The sequence below is a fragment of the Musa acuminata genome, chromosome BXJ3-2 (genome assembly GCF_036884655.1).
Source record: "Musa acuminata AAA Group cultivar baxijiao chromosome BXJ3-2, Cavendish_Baxijiao_AAA, whole genome shotgun sequence".
Taxonomy (NCBI): domain Eukaryota; kingdom Viridiplantae; phylum Streptophyta; class Magnoliopsida; order Zingiberales; family Musaceae; genus Musa; species Musa acuminata.
This window is the reverse complement of record NC_088350.1, coordinates 32,198,807-32,218,354: the sequence shown is the minus strand read 5'-3', so window position 1 is coordinate 32,218,354 and position 19,548 is coordinate 32,198,807. Positions and strand designations below refer to the sequence as shown.

General features: G+C 39.3%; 3 protein-coding genes across 3 annotated transcripts; all 3 read left to right on the top strand.

Annotated features, from left to right (window-relative positions):
* The first annotated feature begins 207 nt into the window (after positions 1–207).
* On the top strand, positions 208–11,556 carry LOC103976211 (origin of replication complex subunit 3). Its single transcript, XM_009391423.3, has 17 exons — positions 208–327; positions 416–637; positions 717–891; positions 979–1,148; positions 1,248–1,378; positions 3,492–3,762; positions 3,861–3,932; positions 4,235–4,311; positions 4,401–4,491; positions 5,400–5,590; positions 5,990–6,059; positions 7,939–8,027; positions 8,165–8,245; positions 9,046–9,121; positions 10,237–10,364; positions 10,644–10,808; positions 11,272–11,556. The coding sequence occupies exons 1-17, from the start codon at positions 253–255 to the stop codon at positions 11,375–11,377; spliced, it is 2,190 nt and encodes a 729-aa protein (XP_009389698.2). The 5' UTR covers positions 208–252; the 3' UTR covers positions 11,378–11,556.
* A 615-nt stretch (positions 11,557–12,171) lies between these two features.
* Positions 12,172–16,884, top strand: LOC103975249 (multiple organellar RNA editing factor 2, chloroplastic). Its single transcript, XM_009390161.3, has 4 exons — positions 12,172–12,578; positions 12,826–12,923; positions 13,327–13,392; positions 16,436–16,884. Exons 1-4 carry the CDS (start codon positions 12,220–12,222, stop codon positions 16,576–16,578), a joined length of 666 nt encoding a protein of 221 aa, XP_009388436.1. The 5' UTR covers positions 12,172–12,219; the 3' UTR covers positions 16,579–16,884.
* Positions 16,885–17,565: 681 nt separating this feature from the next.
* Positions 17,566–19,475, top strand: LOC103975250 (probable serine/threonine-protein kinase PBL15). Its single transcript, XM_009390162.3, has 5 exons — positions 17,566–18,133; positions 18,225–18,360; positions 18,432–18,568; positions 18,652–18,775; positions 18,852–19,475. The coding sequence occupies exons 1-5, from the start codon at positions 17,714–17,716 to the stop codon at positions 19,280–19,282; spliced, it is 1,248 nt and encodes a 415-aa protein (XP_009388437.2). The 5' UTR covers positions 17,566–17,713; the 3' UTR covers positions 19,283–19,475.
* The last annotated feature ends 73 nt before the right edge of the window (positions 19,476–19,548 follow it).

Sequence of the window (19,548 nt, the reverse complement as noted above, 5' to 3'; positions counted from 1 at the left end):
CAAGATTGATCATGGTGAGCATAGAGGTAACCCATACCTTATATTGATAATGGTGAGCATACAGGAAACCCAATTATGACGAGATTAGGGATAATCTTATATTTTATAAAAAGATGGTAACTGAAAATAAATAACAATTTGAGGTATTTTTTTTGAAAATTTGTCATTTTCTTTTTAATTAAAATGAGGAATTTTTTTTTTTTTAAAGGGAGTACAGATTCGAAAGGTCCCGAAACCTACCGCTCCTAAGAAATGTCGCCATCGCCCGTCTCCATGCCTCCGTCTTCCCCCATCGCCGACGACACAACCGATGACAACGCTCTCCAGGTTCGCCTCTCCCTCGCTCTCTCTCTCTCTCTCTCACATACTCTCTCTCTTTCTTTGACACTCGTATGCCCTCCCCCTCTCTCTCCAGCCCTTCTTCGTTCTCCACAAAGCATTGCCTCAGAAATGCGATAGGAAGGCTGCCGGATCCACAAGAACTAGAAGGAAGATCGATCTACCCCCTTCGTCCCCGAAATCGCCTGAGAAGTCAGATGCTGTCGCTTCTTCCGTCGGACCAAATGACGCGAATTACGAGCGGCTCCGCCTCGAGGCCTTTGATATGACCTGGTCCAAGATTGACACCACTATCAAGGTTTCATTCTTTTCAGTTTCACTAATTCGATTGGTTATCCGTGCTTGATTTTATCTTCCCCCTTCCTCCGTCTCTTTAGGAGGTTCTGACGCGAGTTCACCGCAATCTGTTTGCTGAAGTGCACCAGTGGGCTCTCAAATCATTTTTAGCCCTTAAATCCGGCAAACCAAGAAATGCATTCGAAATCCAGACCCCGTATCCACTTCTAAATGACGTTATATGCAAACAGATACCAACGGCAATGATACTTACGAGTAGTGCTAACTATTTGCGGCTTTTGTTTCTGTGGAGCAGATCGTTTCCTTTAGGGGTTTTGTGCTAATTGGATTATATTTGTGTAGAGAATGCTGAATTTGTCGATGATATGCTAACATTTCAAGAACTTGGGGAGCATTTGAAATCTAAGGGATGCCACATTGCTAACCTCTCAGCAATGGATTTCTGTGCGAAGGATGGCATTGCTGGTTGCTTGAGAAGTTTGCTTAGGCAGTTAGTTATGGATGCTCCTGATGTAAGAGATTCTATTGTTTTTCAATTTTTTGTTCAATGAGTTCACCCTGAATTGTTTTCTAATCCACATAAGTTCTTTGTATGATTTGTTGGTGAAAAGATGGCAGATATGTCTGTACTGTCCTCGTGGTACTGTGAGCCTGAAAATTATGATCACCCAGTGATCATTGTAATTGATGATATGGAACGATGCAGTGGTGTCATTCTTGCTGACTTTATTAGACTGCTAAGGTATTCTAGCCTCTTATGTAAATTTTACTACCACTGCAGTGATGTGGATGGTCATCAGCTTTACCATTAACAATAAATGTTAACCCAATTCCTTGTCTTTCTTATTTAGATAGCTATGAAAAATTTGTTTTGCCACATTTATACTTGACATAACCTTTAGATATTATGAGGTTTAAAAGATCATCTTTCCCTCTGTAAGGAACTGATAATACATTCCTCTATCTTCTCTATTTAAAATAGGGTAATGCAAAATATATTTCCCAGTAATGCATAATATATTTCCCATGTTTTTATTTGAGGTACACCTCAAAATCTAGTAATTTAAATATATAATCATGGAGGTGGATAGCATAACTATATCAGCAAATTACTGGATGGTTTCTGCTAGTTTTGAGTTTTATTGTTGATCCTTAAAGCAAGATATTTATAGGTTTTTATGTGCTACATAGAGAAAATATGAAAAAGAAGTTAAGCAGAAGCATTTGATTGTTGTAGTATTTGGGTCAAGCGATCAGTATATATCATATGGCTTAGTTCATGAGAGATCTGAAGATACACTTAGTACCAATTTATGCAGTGTCTTAACAATTGAAAGATCTTTGTGTTTGCCTTGTTTTTTTATAAAAAAAATAAGGTTATTATCAAAATTTGGGAATGGATGGAAGATGGGTCGAACTAACATTACATATATAATCTTGAAAATAAGGACTAAGAAGATTGCAACCATTCATTTGAATTGTTCTCTGATTTTGTACTCTTCACCCATGTTAAAGCCACCTTAAATCTTCATAGCATATAACTGTACCATCTTAATTAGTCCTCGTCAATTTGTAAGGACTTTGTGAATTGTCTATTGTTTCTTGGCCTACTCATCTTGCTATATACTTTTCCTGCTTGGGCATCACATCTATGTCGGTACCCTCAATTTGTCTTTTAGTCTCATATCAGCCCTTTCACACCATATCTTTCAAGTTCAAATTTTAATATTTAGAATCTTACAGCATATCAGTTATCAGAATGCTTCTCTTAAAAGCTTGTTGGTCAGAGAACTACATAGGTGAGCCTCTGAATTTTATTCACATAAAATTTAGAGTATCAGTTGTCAGAATGCTTCTCTTAAAAGCTTGTCGGTCAGAACTACATCAAGTGTGCCTCTAAATTTTATTCACATAAAACTGATTTTAGCTTATGTCAGTTGTGTATTTCTTATTCAAAGTAACTATATTTACTTCTCCAGGTCTCAAATTCAGTCCCACTTGAAGTTTATTTGTATTAGATGTACTATTATGGCTCCATTATTTTAATGGTGCCTCCGCTGATGCTTACCTCCATACTATTTTTAAAGTTCAACCTCACAGTCTTGTTATCAATAGATCTATGACATGCACAAGTATTTCCAAACAGTCCCATGATGATACATTTGTAAGAGTCATCATCAAAAACAAGGTTCACCATATTGCAATGTACCGTTTGGTATGTGTGGTAGATACTGGTCTAATAGGGGACCAACATAGGCAATACATCGGTACACTCTCATGTACCTTGTGTCGGTATGTTCGGTACGACTTGGTACTTATCGTTTTGACAATTAGTTGGTATACCGGTATGGACCGGTAAGGCGAACCATGATCAAAATTATTTGTTACTATGAAGATGTGTTTATTCCACTCATGGAATATAAGCCTTACCTGTAGTGATTCTTGCTCGGTGTCTTGTATAACAGATATGTCTACCGCTGGGTCAACACTTGCAGTTTTGACTTTTTTATGCACATGTTGCTCTCTTCATTAAATGCTTCTTTGAATTGTAGCACCAAATTGGATTGCTGATTCTACCCTTTTCTTGTCGTGTTTGTGACTGTAGCTTACCAAATTGAGTTGTTGATTCCCGCCAATTTTATGTTTGTGACTGCACCCTCATACAATTTTGTTTTTATTTGTCAATTTACGCATCCATGTAGTTATGTGTTGTATGTACATATTCATGAGTCCTTATTTGTCGATGTATATATGTCTTTATCTTTTATGTTATAAAGATAGTGTTGTACAACTTAGTCAACTAAGCCTACAGGGCATATTTAGCTGATTTTGATTTGTAAAGCTATTATTTGTAGCGAGTGGGTAATCAAGCTTCCAGTCATCTTTATAATGGGGGTGGCAACAACCGACACAGCTAAGAAGCTTCTTCCTTCAGATGCATTGCAACACTTGCAGTCTTCTAAGTTCACATTGGGATCGCCACTTGAGAGAATGAATGCTATAGTGGAGGCTGTTCTTGTAAAGCCATCTTTTGGATTCAACATTGGTCACAATGTTGCAGTCTTCATGAGGAACTATTTTCTTGGACATGATGGGACAATTACTTCTTTCGTGAGGGCTCTAAAGGTAGATAGTAATGCTGCAGAAATCTATTTTGTAAATATGAGCCATGATATATACCTTATAGGCTTCATGCACACATGATATATATCTTCTTCCTGCAGCTTGCATGCGTGAAACATTTCTCTATGGAGCCTCTGAGTTTTTTGGGCATTGACATACTTGATGAAAATCAGGTGATACTTTATCTTCTCTTGTACAGTTGGTCCTTTTCTTGTAAATAGTGGTTTACTGACTGAACTTCTGATGAGGGATCTTTTGTCAGTTAGTGCAAAAGGTTAAAATTTGAAAATGCTGAAGATGATTTATGAATCTGTTATAAGTTATGATAGATAAACAATAGTTAATGCTATGTAGTCTATGTAACTGGACCTGATTAGTTATTAGCTTTATAATCAGTTTCTTTCAATTTGTGGACCCTAATTTTGATACTTTGTGGTAAGATCTTCTTCCCTATTTAACTATTTTGTGTCTGCAGGTTTTCTTACATGGCAAGTGTGATGCACTACCTGACTCTTTGCTTAAATATGCTTTTAATCTTCCATCTTGTAAAAGGTATAAACATGTAACTGACTTGTTCTCTTTCTATCATCAATAAGTATACAGAAGTTTTCTTGTTTTTAACTTTTAGATGCTCATATTAGGGGAAAAGATTGCAAGAATAGTAGAGATGATCTTGGAGAAGGGTTATCTGATCTAAGGAAGCTGCTCAAGGCTTGGAGTTCTGTCATCTTGGTAGGCTTTTATTATTATTATTTTTAGTTGTCCATGCATTTCTATGAATATACACTAGTTGATGGTTCCCCTTCTCTGATTTAATATATATCATCTTCCCCACAATAGCTGGATGGAACTCAATGGCAGGAAAAGATCTATGTAACTGGCTTGTTGCTGTTGTTGTCATATATCTTACCCATTTATCATGTCCACAATGACCCAACCCTTTATAATAGTAACATGAAAGTAAAAAAAAATTCTAATAAAAGGGAACTAATATTATGGTTGTTTGACATCTTAAATCGTAGTAAGCGTCTGGAATCCATTATCTAGTAGTTTGTTTATTTGTATGTGTTCATTTGCTTGTAGGATGACTTTTCGTATGCGCTTGCTTATGTAGCCATCTATTGGCACAACATGAGAATCTATAGCAATATTACCATCTAGATTTAAGAACTTATTGTTATGCATTATTATGGTTTGTTGGACATCAATGTGGCAACTCTCCTTTATCGAGGAATGAGCAATTGATTGGCTTGGAGTTTATGTTGACTTATATTTCATATGCATCGTGGTGATCCAATTTCTTTCTTTTTATTAATTTGAATACGAATTTATGACCTATCTCATATTCATTTTTTTTTCAAATCTTATCAAATATAATCTATGTTTAATTGAATATTTTGTAAAGTGTTTTTCCAAGTTGACTATTCTGATATTTTTACTGTAAAGCTGAAGTATACCGAACAAAAACCCATGCATGTGCTTTTCATCTGAGAAAAGTGTCAACCAATTTCAGTTACAGTGGCCCTATTCTAGGCTTGTCACACATTGGTACAAAATATGCTTTTTCACATATGATGCTTGACTTAACAGCTACTAATATAATGACATCAGCCTTTCTTTTTCTTCACCTGATTTGTCAGTGCTTATATGAAGTTGGAAAGCACAACAAGATACAACTACTTGACATTTTCTGTGAGGCCACTGACCCGACATTGAGTAGCCTAGATCCTTCAAATCATAAATTGGAAAGGTCATTCAATGGTCAGAATCTAGCAGATGGAAGGTTAGATTTTAAAGGGGGACTTATTGGTCAGTTAATACATACAGTGAGGTATGTATTGTGTCGAATACATCTAGTGTTCTTCCTTACAATACAACTTTGCTCTTAGCCTTTATCTTCTCATTGATGAAACATAATTTAGTAGTTGGCCAAGTTCTAATTGTATAGTAGTTATACATTGGACTCAAAATGAGTCACTGTCTATGGCAAAAAAGAGATTGCATTTTTTCTGAATTTCTGCCACCAGAAAACGTCGTCCTGCAGTTTCTCTCGGTCTCTATATGCATTTCATACTTCACTCCTTTTATCCTTAAATGTTTTGTCATAAAGGTTGGAGTAGCATTTACTTGGCCTTTGATCTTTGAAAGTGCAGACATTGTTTATGGTTAACTTTTCCCATATTGATTTAGACCTATTTGAAATGTTTTAAATTTGTTTCTATTTGATCAGAGAACTCCCTTTATCATCGCTAATTAAGTTGCTTGACTCATGGAGTATCCACACAGAGGAATTGTGTGAGGTATGATTGAATTCTTTCAAAAAAGTAATGTTTTTTTATCTGCTTTCATCAACAATAGTTAGTTCTAGTAAATCATGTTAAAATTGAATACCTTGTGGTGTCTTGTTAACGTGAGATGGTTGGAAATAAAAAATCCAATGCATTCATTAGTAGAACAACATGAAGAGGGTCACAAAAGAATAACTATGACGATGGAACAAGGTGCTTAGATAAGTTGCTAATGTGTAGTAATTTAGTAACTTCTGATTGATTTTCATCTTTTGACTTGTCATGTTCAGTAGGTTGATTACTATTTCAGATGAGATTGATGATTATAGTTGTAAAATAGTTCTTTTGGATGGTTCTAGTTCTAAGTTCTCTTATCTGACTCCAGGTTATTGTTGTCTGTTTTTATTCTACCTTAAAGACTGAAAATGCAATCCAATTATCTGTGACACCAAGGAATAAATACAACTATTTTGCAGGATACTCGATTTATCAATCTTACATACTGGCAGATTATGAAATCTAAGTGTAAGAATTATTAAAGAGCACAACTCAAAGATTTAGATGCTCTTGATTTAGCAAAGGATATTACTTGTGTAGAGCTCAATATTGGAAAAAGGAATTATACTCTATTACTTGTACAGAGCTCAATAGCCAAGAAATAAATACAGCTTTTTCACAGGATACTTGATTTATCAATCTTATTTTCAGGTTTTGAAATTTAAATGTAAGCATTTTTAAATAGCACAACTCAAAGATTTAGATTCTCTTGATTTAGCTAAGGATACAACTTGTATAGAGCTCAATAGTGGAAAAAGGAATTGTACTCGATTTATCAATCAAGTAAAATTATCTTGTATAAAGCTCAATAGCCAAGGAACAAAAACAATTATCCTGCAGGACACTCGATATATCAATCTTACTTAGTAGCATATTTTGAAATTTAAATATAAGCATTATTAAAGAGCACAACTAAAAGATTTAGATGCGCATGATTTAGCTAAGGATGTTATTTGTGTAGAACAAAATAGTGAAAAAAGATCCATGTAGGTGATCCCAAATAGTTGGGATTTTGTGGCTTGTTGTTGTATTATCAAAGAAAAATATGTTGGAGAACCATGAATTAGGAGCATATTCTTAATTATTGGGAGGCTCAGTTTTTCTAATTCACTTTCTTTTGTAAATGTCAGAATATACACTCATTTGCTTTGGAATACTTCTCAAAGGACTAGTTGAAGAAATTATTTTGTTGCATGATAAGCTTCATTCCTGAATCTCTGAAACACATTGTTCATAGGCTTGATATGCTCACTTTAAGGTGATCATGGTCTCCAGACTACAAGCCTTATTTACTATGAAGAAATTCATTCAATTAATTTCATTGACATTCTAATGTACTGTCATCAGGTGAGAGAAAAAAAAGGACATGCACCCTGGACAATTGATTTAACTAGTATGAGAAATAAGGGTTTACATAGAATATATTTTAGGGGAGGTGAACTTTATGTTTGTGGCTTCGACAACCTGTTTTGTGTACTCTTGGCTATAATGTTTTTGGCAGAATATAAATAAATCAACCAACACGCAAGAAGGTGCAAAGTATTGTGGGATGTGGGCAAATTGACTTTTGAACATAGAACCTAATGCTTGAAGATGTTTAAACTTTAAAGAATATATTTGCTTCTTACTGTGTCTAGTTGGTTTAAAGAATATATTTGCTTCTTATTGTGTCTAGTTATACAAGATTCTTTGCTTGGTCTGTTGCTGAAAAAATATTTGGAATTTCCAGTTATCTTGCCACATTTATTATCCTAGAACACTGTTATTGACAGTCTTAGCTTTTCAAATCCTGGGTATTGTTAATAATGTTCAATTTTTACTACTGTTTCTCCAGGTTCATGGAGAAGTCAGAGAGCTACAATCAGTAGTAAAATCTTCAAACGGTGGGAACAACTTGAAAGAAAGACAGATTGATTGTCATAGGTAAGTTTTTACTTAAGCTTAATTGACTTCTTGACCTTCAAATGCTCACCCTCGAAGCAGATGAATAACATCAGAGTGATTGCAGAACCTTAAGAAATGCCTTTTACTGAAGCTGACATTATATGTATGTCTTATAGGATGTCAATGTCTTTGTGTGCGGGAAGGACATCACTCTCGGTTAATGGTAAAGCAGCTGCTTTATTGGATAACATGGTCAGGTATGGTTGTTCGCAACTGCCTTTGTCTACATGACTAGCATTTGCAAGCTTCTTGTAATGTTTCCGGGCAGGTGATTTTATATTGAAAAGATCAATTGGAAATTGGTAATATCTTGTATACAGAGCATAGTCCTCTTGCTTTTTCTTCCCCTTCATTGTAGTAGGTTTTCCTTTCCTTTTGTCCTCCTGTTTTCATTGCATATCAGAGGCCAAATAGATATTCAAAGGCTTACATCAAATATTATAAGAGAGTTGGGGATTTGAGTTGACACTGATCACATCACAGGAGACGTTGGAACTTGCAGAGAATCTGCCCATGATGGCTTGGATTTTATATGCCATTATATGGTTTAATCAATGGATATTAAAACTATGGCATCTGCAAGTTTGTCAGTCTTGCAAGGATATATATGCTAAAACTTAAATTTAGAGCAAGTATGTAATTCACTAAATTTGGAGGGGTGTGTGTGTGTGTATATATGTATCCTTTATAAAAATATTTTTTTGCTTGCTGTGGCTGGGTATCCTGGGCTTTCCTACATTGGTGGACTCAAGCTGTACCAAAGCCATGAAACTCATCAATAACAAAGGCCTTAACTGGTTAAACAAAAAGAAAATTAGGACTGGTTAGGTCCATGCGATTTATTCATCTCTAATATAGTGATGGAACTTCAGTAACCTGAAGTGTATGATTTCTTTCTTAATAAAGATTCTTTTGGCATGTCTTAATTTTTTAGTATATCTATTAGCCTTTATCCAAGTAGTTTATATAGTATCAACATTTGTGTTTTCCATTGCAGGAAGTTTTTGATGCCAATCGAGTGTTTATGTTTTCATGAAATTATTTGCTTCAGAAATGTTGATATTCTGCAATCAGTAAGTTCTTTGTTCTCCACTTTATTGCACGCCAACTTTTTTCTACTAACTTTCAATTAAAATCTTTGATCATGACTTTGATTAATGACTGACTTGCTTATTGTTAAGTGAATAGTTTGTTTAGAGAACGTCTCTACTAATCATAATATGACTGAATTTTCAAATATATATTTGAGCAAGGTTCTAAATACGGTATCGTATTGATGCACCGATCAGCTGTTAGTATGGTATGTATCAAGCTGTACCGAGCTATACTGACACATGGTATACTAAAGTGTACCAATGTACCACCAGTACCGGTTCTCTATCAGATCGGTACGTACTGCTCGTATCGAGTGGTATGATACGGTATTGCAAACCATGTATTTAAGTCATTGTTTCATGTAATGTTGTATCCTCGCTTTCTGCTATTCAATTTAGTTTTGGACTTTCACTCAAGGTTTTAAGGAGTTGCACATGCCAAACATTGACATGACTAATCATCTATCGGAAGAAACAAGTTCACAAAAATAAAAATAAAAATGATCTAAGATTAGGGTGTGTTCATGTGAATCGATCTTTGAGACAGTGGTAAATTTGCTCCTTCATGACTTGGAAGATTAGGGTTTTATTCTACAAAACAACATGAAGGCTTCATGTCATATTGTGTCTTGGTGGAATATCACCTTGTTGTCTCATTATGAACTCTTGATCCAGCCTCATCTTTAGTATTGAGTGGCAGTGCAGCAGTGGAGGCAAAGTTTAGCAGCAATATTGATGAGTGAAGATACCTATTTTTGTGATAAATATAAGTTCTAGGCATAATGAGAAATTGGACTGGATGGTCTTAAATAATGTGATTTAATTTTTGGTCAGCTAGAAGGTTGTGCACTAACTGTACACATTCCTGAAATTGCTTATGAGATTATACTCTAGCAACTGAGCATTGAGATTCATCATTTCTCTAAGTGAAAATAAACAGTTTTCTAGCTTTAGGACCCTCGATATTGTGCTACAATTACTTCTTAACTGCTGTGGGAGCTTCAAGAGTTGCAGAAATGGTTTGAATTTTGTCTTCTAATATAGTAATATAAAGAGATACTTGTCTTATGATAACATTTTGTTTTTGTCCTCAGGCTTTAATTGGCAATCCAAGGAGAAACATTCAAGTTGATCTTATGAAGTCCACAACCTATATTAAGTGCAATTGCTGCAGCAGTAATGGGAATGTGTTATCACCAACTATGCATGATACATCGGTTATGTAAGATGTTGTGCCCCTTTGGTTATATCTTTTCTATCATGTCCAATCAGATTATTTCTTCCATGTTGACAATAAGCTGTAGGTCCCTATGCTGAAGCTACCTTAGCTTCTGTGATGATAAGGAGTAAAGACTAATTTTATATTATTCTTAAAAAGAAAATCCTCAATTTTACCTTTGTGTCAGGACTTGAAAACCACTTCTAAGAATGAGTCTGGCAAACGGGTCTGTATTGTGCAATAAGCTGCTTCATCTGATATATAACAGGTGACTGTTTGCAGGTACAACCTAGCCCAGGAGCATGGTGACCTTATAAATCTTCAGGATTGGTACCATTCTTTCAAGTCAACAGTTTTGAGCACTAATAAACTCAAATGTCCATTGCAACATTCACCAATGTCCAAAAAAGTGAAATCTTCTCCTTCAGAAAGTGAAGCTTCAATTCAGTATCCTATGCTTTTATTAATTTGAGAAAATGGAGTATGATCTTAGAATGCATATTGTGGCAAGTAAAATATTACTTTTTAGTCTGCGTATTTGATACCTACAGGGCAACATATCCAGGTTGGTATGATGTGTCGTCTATTAGGATATAGGTGTCTTTGAGTGCTGCATAGAAGCAACAAACACTTCGTACACATCATCATTTTGTGAATAAGAGCATTTATATTTTCCATAAATTATACTTCTATAAACTGTGAATAAGAGCATTCGTACACATCAACAGTGAATTTTCCATAAATTCACTGTAGGTAATTTAGTTCAAAGCTGCTTAGATCATACTTTCTGCTTTGCAAAATGTTGTTCACCTTGGAATAGATGTGAAAGCCATTGCTTTTGTATATTATTTGGAAGTTAAGTGATTTTTTAACATGGTTTCCATCTTTTCCTTAACGTGGTTTTTCTCAGAGCAAGATTCTGCAGAGCTGTTATCGAACTCCAAATTGCAGGCCTACTCCGGATGCCTAGCAAAAAAAGACCAGATTTTGTGCAGAGAGTTGCATTTGGTCTTTGAGCTTCTGATATTTACAATTACCCATAGAACTTATTTAGTAATGCAATTTAATATGGCCTTCCAAATTATTATATGTATAATTAAGCATGATTTTTTCCTTCATCTTAGCTTATTGTAATTGTTACGACCAAGTATAAGTTTCTTGCAAAGAAAAGTTGAGCAGTGATTTGTGTGTTTCATTACGAGTGGTATGTTGACAAGTCAATGATCAGAGCATCTGCTTTATTCCTTTCACAACAAGATGGTTTTATAAGAATTGAAATAGTTGTGAGGAATGAGAAAGTGCATCTAATACTAGTTTTTTATAGTTTCTGCAAGATCTCAGAATGTATTAGAAGACATTGCAATAGCATATGTTGTACATGTTCACTGTGATGAATTCTCGATGGGTCCTAATACTCTCAAAAGCTAATTTGGATGAATAAGATTTCTTAAGTGGATTAAAAATATGTGCTTTCTGAATGACTGCAAATGCCTTAAAGCATAATATACATACCATTTGACACGATCATATGCCAAAGAAATAGCGTTAATTGTTTAGCACAACAAATTAAAATAAAGTAGTGTATTATTGTAAGTGGGTGATTTGTATACACCAATCATTTGTTAAGAAGTGTGTAAGAAAGTAAAAGAAGGGGGAAAGAATTGTACAATATCTGATTTTATTAAGATTCTTTTTTGTTGTTACGACACAAACGTTTTTGGATAAGTGCAATTAAAAAATCCGAAAACCTATTTGGTAACGACGGCCCCACCACCACACAACCGTGTAAATATCATTCTTCTCTGAGCTCATCAAGATTAGGTTGTTCCGTGCCCGTCCGCTTCGTTCTTGGCCACCTATGGCCGTCTCCGCCGCTGTCGTGTCGTCGCCCTTCCTCGGCTCACGCTCTCTCATCACCCTCACCCGCTCTAAACGCTTCCTCCGCTTGGCGTCAGCCGGAACCCCCCTCGTTCCCATCGGTGCGTCCCGCCGGTGCATGGTTCGTCGGGCCGGCAACTCGTCCTACTCGCCCGTTACCGCCGGGTCGCGTGGCGGTTCCGGGTTCAGCGACCGACCGCCGACAGAGATGCCGCCGCTGTTTCCAGGCTGTGACTATGAGCACTGGCTCATTGTTATGGACAAGCCCGGAGGCGAGGGGGCCACCAAGCAACAGATGATTGATTGCTACATCCAAACCCTAGCGAAGGTCGTCGGCAGGTACGATGCCTGTTAGATGTCGTCGTATATGTTCTTTTCTTCCCATTTTCCTTATTTCTTCTTTAGTGTGCTGTTCCCGTTCAGGGGTTTCTCCTTCGGAGTCTTGTATGAAACTTCCATTGAAACAGTACAACACGGCGAAAAATTGCAATTTCCTTCTTTCCTTTGTTTTGTTGCATTCGTTCCTTTTTAATCTTGGTTTTCGATATCTTATCTTTTGTCCTTCACTTGTTTTGTGTTAAGCTAGTGAGGAGGAAGCGAAAAGGAGGATTTACAATGTATCCTGTGAGCGCTACTTTGGGTTTGGATGCGAAATCGATGAGGAAACATCCAACAAGCTCGAAGGTCAGCTTCATTATTCTGTAGAATGAACCAGTTCGTAGTTTACATTTTGGGTAAATGAAACTTATGAGTCGCCAACATGCTCTAGTGGATGTTAAGGGTCATAGATGACACATTCATTGGTAGTGTTATCATGATGTTAATCCTGCATGGGGAGCCTCTGTTGTCTTTATGTAACTATTGCTGACTCTCTAGTCTGTCGAGAAGTAAGAGTTCTTGTGTTTGCAATGGCCTCTGTGTACTTAATTGCTTGAAAATCTATATATTGGGGGGATATTATGTTGAAAAGCCTGTTATATCTCAGAGTTGGCTTGCATTATTTCTTGCAAATTTTGGGTTAATTTCCAGAGCATTTATGCCGTATATAGTAAATGTGAGTCACAACAATTGTCCTGCATGATAACAGGTCTTCCTGGTGTTCTCTTTGTGCTGCCAGATTCCTATGTTGATGCTGAGAACAAGGATTATGGTGGTAAGTTATACCTATAAGCATCTTTTAGCCATTATCATTAAGCTTATTTTTTATTGTGTTCATACAGATTTGGTTGTATGGTCACATGCTCGTCTAAGCTCATTTAGTTTCTTATTTTTTACTCTATGATCTTAGTTTTGGCTGGCTCTTGACAGATGAGGCCTTTCCTTTGTAATTGTGTGGCCATATCTTTCTCCTTATTCTTCAAAAATAACTTTTTTTTTCCATATATATGACAACAAGCCCATCTTGACAAAGCGGAAGAGCCTTGTGAGGCAACATTCTGCTTTGAATGCTACTGGACTTACATTGATTTTTTTTTCTCTAACAATTCTGCACTTCTCGTCAGTAACATTGCTGATCAGTGAAGATGAGACATGTGAATTATGTTTCTTTCGTTATTCAAATATCACTTAAGACTCATTAAAAATAAATCAGAAAAAGGCTAATTTCAGGCTTTATTGCTACTCTTTAATTAAAGCTATCGATATATGAGGCTAATTACATATTACCCCTATAGTTAGCTACCTTTAGTGTCCCGGTCCCTACACTTTAAAAAGTTACATTGACATCCATATATTTATGAAAGTAAAATATCTATATTCATTTATCCTAACGACGTTAGTTTTATCAACGGAAACACGAAAGCAAAGGGCAAAAAGGATATTTTAATGTTCGGTGGCGGATAGCATTGGTGGTGGTGGATGGCGATTTCGCTGGCGCCGATGTTGACGCAATTTCCTAATCGCCTCTAACGACGATAAGGTCTGCTCTCATTGTGACACCACTCGCCTCCATAAGGAGCGCACCGCCGACCTTATCGTCGCCCGCCACTCTGCATTTGCATCGACGCTGATGCAATTGTTGAGCGGCAATTGCGTCTATGTCGATGCAAATGGTGGAGGTCGGTCGTCAGAGCTCCTACCTCCCCCTTCACTACTGCATCAGTTCTGGCACCACTTGTTGAATGGCCCTTTCGCCGCTTTGCATATGCGTTGGCCCGATGTAGTTGTCGAGTGGCGTCACTCTATATCTACATCGGTGTCGATACAACACCTAACTCAGGCCATCTGATTGAGCACCTGACTCAGGCTCCGCGTTTGGTTGAACAAATCAAACACCTTTGCAATCACACAAAAACCTCGATTTAGCATCTCGATGGCAGGGAGAGCGAAAGGGGTCTGAGACGGAGAACGAAGTTAACACGAAATGAGATGACGACTACCTTGGAGAGAGGGGAATGAGTTTGTGCAGTGACGGTGAGCGACAGCGGGGGAGTTAGGGCGTCGCTCGAGGCCAATGTCGCGATTTTCATCATCGTAGTCTCGGAGAGTGTCGGTGTTGAAGAGGCGAGTGGTGGCAGCTGCCACAGGGCAGCGACCGGAGGAGACAAGAAGCCTCTCCACGAGCTAGGAGAGGGCGCTGCATTTGCATCGGCGCCGACGTAGATGCCAAGCGACACCACTTTGCATCTGCGTTGACGCTGATGCAGATGTCGAGCAGCCCTTTTGTTGCTTGGCAACTGTGTCAACGTCGACGTAAATGTAGAGCAGCGAAATGGTCGCTTGGCAAGAGGCGGTGTCGGAACTGACGTGATAGCGGAGGAAGCGGTAGGAGCTCTGACAATCCGCCTAATGGGTTAGCGGTGAGGCAGTCACCATCTTCATCGTAAATGTCACAGCGACCACTACCATCTGCATTGGAGTTGACACAATTGCAGAGTGACGCGGGGCGAGCGGCGATGAGGTCAGCGGTGTGCTCCTCGTGGAGGCAGGTGGTGTCGCGGTAAGAGCGAACCTTATCGTTGTCGGAGGTGGCTAGACAACTGTGTCTACGTCGGCATTGACACCAACAACATCGTTGTTTGTCATCGTCCACTACCATCGATGTCGTCCGCCACAAATAATAAAATTGCCTTTTTACCCTTTGTTTTTGTGTTTTCGTCGGTAAAATTGATGTCACTAGGGCAAATGAATGTAAATGTTTCATTTTTACAACTATAGGGATGCCAATGTAACTTTTTAAAGTGTAGGGACCGGGACGCTAAAGGTAGCTAATTGTAGGAGTAATTTGTAATTAGCCCCGATATATGTTATGACTAAAAGTAACAAGCAACATTTATTTAATGATTGTTCTTGTTAATAAAAATATCAAGAGTGTGATATTTATTATTGATACCTTTTTTTATAAATGCATTTTGGTTCATGAACGTGATTAAGAATAGTTGACATCCTGAGACAAGCCCCATTATGTTGAAATTGTTTTACCACTTAAAGGGATATTTGGTACTCTTAGATGTCTTACTACGAAATGCTAACTTATGTCAATCTTTGCTGGTTTTGACTTCTGTGAATAAATTTGAATTGTCTATAGATGACATGTAGAATGTATGCAAAAGATACTAATCGTATACTTCATCTATTCTGGTATGTGTACTATGGAGTCTAGTAAATATGAATTTTGACAGAAACAAGAATAAATATTCATTTAGTTGAATTATCTGGAAGCTTGCCAACCATTTTATGTCCATTCTATTTTTGCTAACACATCTCATGAGTCCGTGATATTCATGACCTATATGTCCCTGGTTAAGAGTGTGTTTAAGGATCAAATGGCTGATTTGAAGTTTCTCATAGTTTTTAGGTCATTATCTTGCCTTTTTCCTTTTATTTATTATCCATTTATTTTTTTTTTCCTTTAGTTTCTCCTCTACCCCTGTTATTTGTTTCTTCTATTTTCAGTGCCACCCAAACACTGTAGTGTCATGTCATCTGTGTAAAATTGACCACAGAGGCTTCCTTCTGATATAAAGATTTTACTGCCACAGAGCAAGCTTAAATTCCTTAGTCATCTTTAAAGAAGGGCATTCCAAGTTACACAAGTACCTATCTTCTTGTTGCTGGTTACACACTTTTGTACAATTCCTTATAGCTGGTCTACTTTCAGCAAGCTTACTTGAAGGAAAAAGTAACTCTCCGTTTCCTATATGATATGTTTGGTGATTTCCATATTTGCAGCTGAATTTTTTTTTTTTTTCTTTCAGCTGAATTATTTGTTAACGGAGAGATAGTTCAAAGATCACCTGAGAGGCAAAGGAGGGTTGAACCAGTTCCCCAAAGAGCTCAAGACAGACCCAGATACAACGACAGAACTCGGTATGTTAGGCGGAGGGAGAATCGGCAGTGAGTGTGTGACCGCTACAAAGTAAAACATAGGCTGCTCTGATGAGACGATCAGTGGTTGTTTATGTCGCGATTTTCCTGTGAGCAATGTATGGTTGGATGAAAGCTCTTGTTGCTTGTGAAGCTCGAGGGCTTTGACATGCAGTGGCTTCGGACCTGTTGTCGACGCTTGATGTACTTACCAATTCACTTGTGCTTTTGTATTGCATCTCAAGTTTGGCGAGTAAGGTACCACAAAACGTTGGTGCGATGAACCTTTGGCTAGTTGTTATTGTAGTTTTCTCGGTATTAATGCTTGCGATTTAGCTCACTAGTTTGTATTGAATCATTTCACGAACGGTCGGCCTTTGGTCTTGGTATACTGCTTGAAATGTATTCTTCCTGGTTTCAAGTATAGGTGACGATTATTAAGCAGATACTTGCGTTCATTTGGGATGACCAACACCCCAATAAGTGCATCCATCACAGCCATAGGCACGAGCTCATGGCCGATGCGGGACGTTAGTGGAGCGGTCAGATGGATAACCCACAGAGTCTTAACAAGCGACAGCGGAAAGACGTCTTTGGTCGATGAGAGAAGCTGCCGAGACTCGAAAGAAAACACAGATGGGTTACGCAGGAGGACACGAGCCACAGTGGCGCACACATAACCTTTCTTCCTCTGTATCGTGATCAGTTCCACGCACACGCCGACGAGGCCGTCATCAGGAACTGGCGAGTCTGACTGAGGAGTAGGACGCTTTTATTGCGTGTCTCAACCAATCCATTCAGAGTCAGAAAGATCCGTTGCTGCTTTTGTTTTGGGGCCTGGGAAGCCTACACCACTCAAATTGGTCCACCTGCCGACCTCAGATCGAGGACCAAAAGAGACTTCAATCCTGATATTGCTCATCTCACAGTAAAACCAAAAGGAAAACACAAGAGTGATGAGCTCGAGTTCCAGAACAAAAAGGAAGGGAGTCACACAACCAACCCAAAGAAAAGCAAAGGAATGCAGCGCTAATGGCGGAGTGGTTGGAGCAGTTGGGTGACGTGGGATCGGTAGCTCTTAATAGAGGAGAGCCATCGATCCCCCAATGTCCGCGTCGGTCGATCATCTCAAGCTGCTTCTTCTGCCTCGCCAGTGAACTCCATCCACCATGCCGAGGCCATGGAGACCGATCGCTGCCGCCAAGTGCTGCACCGCGGACGACCACGTGGTGTTGGGGAACCTGAGCCGCTGCCGGCCGACGCGAGCAGACCTCTCCAAGAAGGTGGCGGAGCTGCGGTTCTTCCGCCGTCTCTCCTCGTCGGATGTCGGCAGCAGCCCCTGCTCGGCTCGGTTGAACGCCAACGACGAGTTCTCGCACTCGTTCGGCGCGGGCCTGTACGCCTTCCAGCTGAGCGAGCTAAAGGCCATCACGCACGACTTCTCCAGCAACTTCTTGCTCGGGGAGGGCGGCTTCGGCACCGTGCATAAGGGCTACATCGACGAGAGGATGCGGCCCGGGCTCAAAGCTCAGGCCGTCGCCGTCAAGCTCTTGGATGTCGAGGGGCTACAGGGGCACAGGGAATGGCTGGTGAACCCCCCCCCGCCCCCTCACCTGTACTCAACCCTTGTTCCTCCTCACCTTTGCCTTGCGCCATGATGCTCTGCATGTTTCTCTGCAGGCAGAGGTGATATTTCTGGGGCAGTTCAGGCATCCGCATCTGGTGAAGCTCATCGGCTACTGCTGCGAGGACGAGGAGCGTCTCCTCGTCTATGAATTCATGCCTCGTGGCAGCCTCGAGAACCATCTCTTTAGGAGTAAGGCCTCGTCTTTCCCGACTCGATTGCTCGTCTCAGCCTCTCATGTAGAAGCAATGATCCAAGAGCAGGGATATCCATGGCTCTGTCATGGGGAACGAGGCTAAAGATTGCGATTGGAGCTGCAAAGGGCCTCGCCTTCTTACACGGCGCCGAGAAGCCCGTCATTTACAGAGACTTCAAGACCTCTAATATCCTGCTGGATCATGTTCGTGATCGCTTAGCTTTCTCTTCTAACGAGTCATCAGAATCGCTCACCATGAACTCATGCGAAGCTTCGACTGGTTTCAGGACTTCACTGCAAAGCTCTCTGATTTCGGGCTGGCAAAGATGGGCCCCGAGGGCGAAGACACCCATGTCACGACGAGGGTGATGGGAACTCACGGCTACGCCGCTCCCGAGTACGTCATGACAGGTGAATCTTCCATCACTAATCCGGGAGTCATCTCGTCGATAGATCGAACAGCAAGTCTTGTGATCCGTTGATGCAGGGCATTTGACGACCAAGAGCGACGTGTATAGCTACGGCGTCGTGTTGCTGGAGCTGTTAACGGGAAGGAGAGCCATGGACAAGACGAAGCCCAAGAACGAGGAGAAGCTGGTGGACTGGGCTAAGCCCTACTTGACCAGCAGCAGGAGACTACGCTGCATCATGGATCATAGGCTTGCAGGGAGTTACTCCACCAAAGGATCTCGTGAGGTGGCGTCGCTGGCACTGCGATGCATCAGCCCTAATCCAAAAGACAGGCCTCGGATGTCGACGGTGGTCGAGACTCTCGAAGGACTGCAGCACCTCAAAGACATGGCGGTGAGCTCAGGTGCATGGCCTCCCATCGTTGGCAGGCATGCAATTTCGGCTAAAACGAAGCTGGACAACATGGCGAATGCCCGCCGAAGGAGCATCTCCACCAAATTAGCTTGAGCTCCACTTCCCTCTGCAACTATAAAGATCATTAGCTGTACATTGGTCGGAAGCTGATGCTCTTTGCTATGTTTTCCAATTTAATCAAGCTTAATGCAGATGAACATTATCCGATCATCTCTTCCAACATGTGTTGTAAAACAAGTGTCTATCCTAATGTTAAAAAATATCGAATAAGATTTTGATTCCTGAATGTCTACTAAGTATTTTTAATACATCATATCAGATTAGTATTTTAGATGTAAATGCATCGAATAAAATTTCAA

Coding starts and splice junctions, on each gene's coding strand:
- LOC103976211 (XM_009391423.3), top strand. CDS start 253: ATGTCGCCATCGCCCGTCTCCATGCCTCCGTCTTCCCCCATCGCCGAC. Junction 1,149..1,247: donor TAGTTATGGATGCTCCTGAT/GTAAGAGATTCT, acceptor GTTGGTGAAAAG/ATGGCAGATATGTCTGTACT. Junction 1,379..3,491: donor GACTTTATTAGACTGCTAAG/GTATTCTAGCCT, acceptor TATTATTTGTAG/CGAGTGGGTAATCAAGCTTC.
- LOC103975249 (XM_009390161.3), top strand. CDS start 12,220: ATGGCCGTCTCCGCCGCTGTCGTGTCGTCGCCCTTCCTCGGCTCACGC. Junction 12,924..13,326: donor AACATCCAACAAGCTCGAAG/GTCAGCTTCATT, acceptor GCATGATAACAG/GTCTTCCTGGTGTTCTCTTT. Junction 13,393..16,435: donor TGAGAACAAGGATTATGGTG/GTAAGTTATACC, acceptor TTTTTCTTTCAG/CTGAATTATTTGTTAACGGA.
- LOC103975250 (XM_009390162.3), top strand. CDS start 17,714: ATGCCGAGGCCATGGAGACCGATCGCTGCCGCCAAGTGCTGCACCGCG. Junction 18,134..18,224: donor AGGGGCACAGGGAATGGCTG/GTGAACCCCCCC, acceptor GTTTCTCTGCAG/GCAGAGGTGATATTTCTGGG. Junction 18,776..18,851: donor TCCCGAGTACGTCATGACAG/GTGAATCTTCCA, acceptor CCGTTGATGCAG/GGCATTTGACGACCAAGAGC.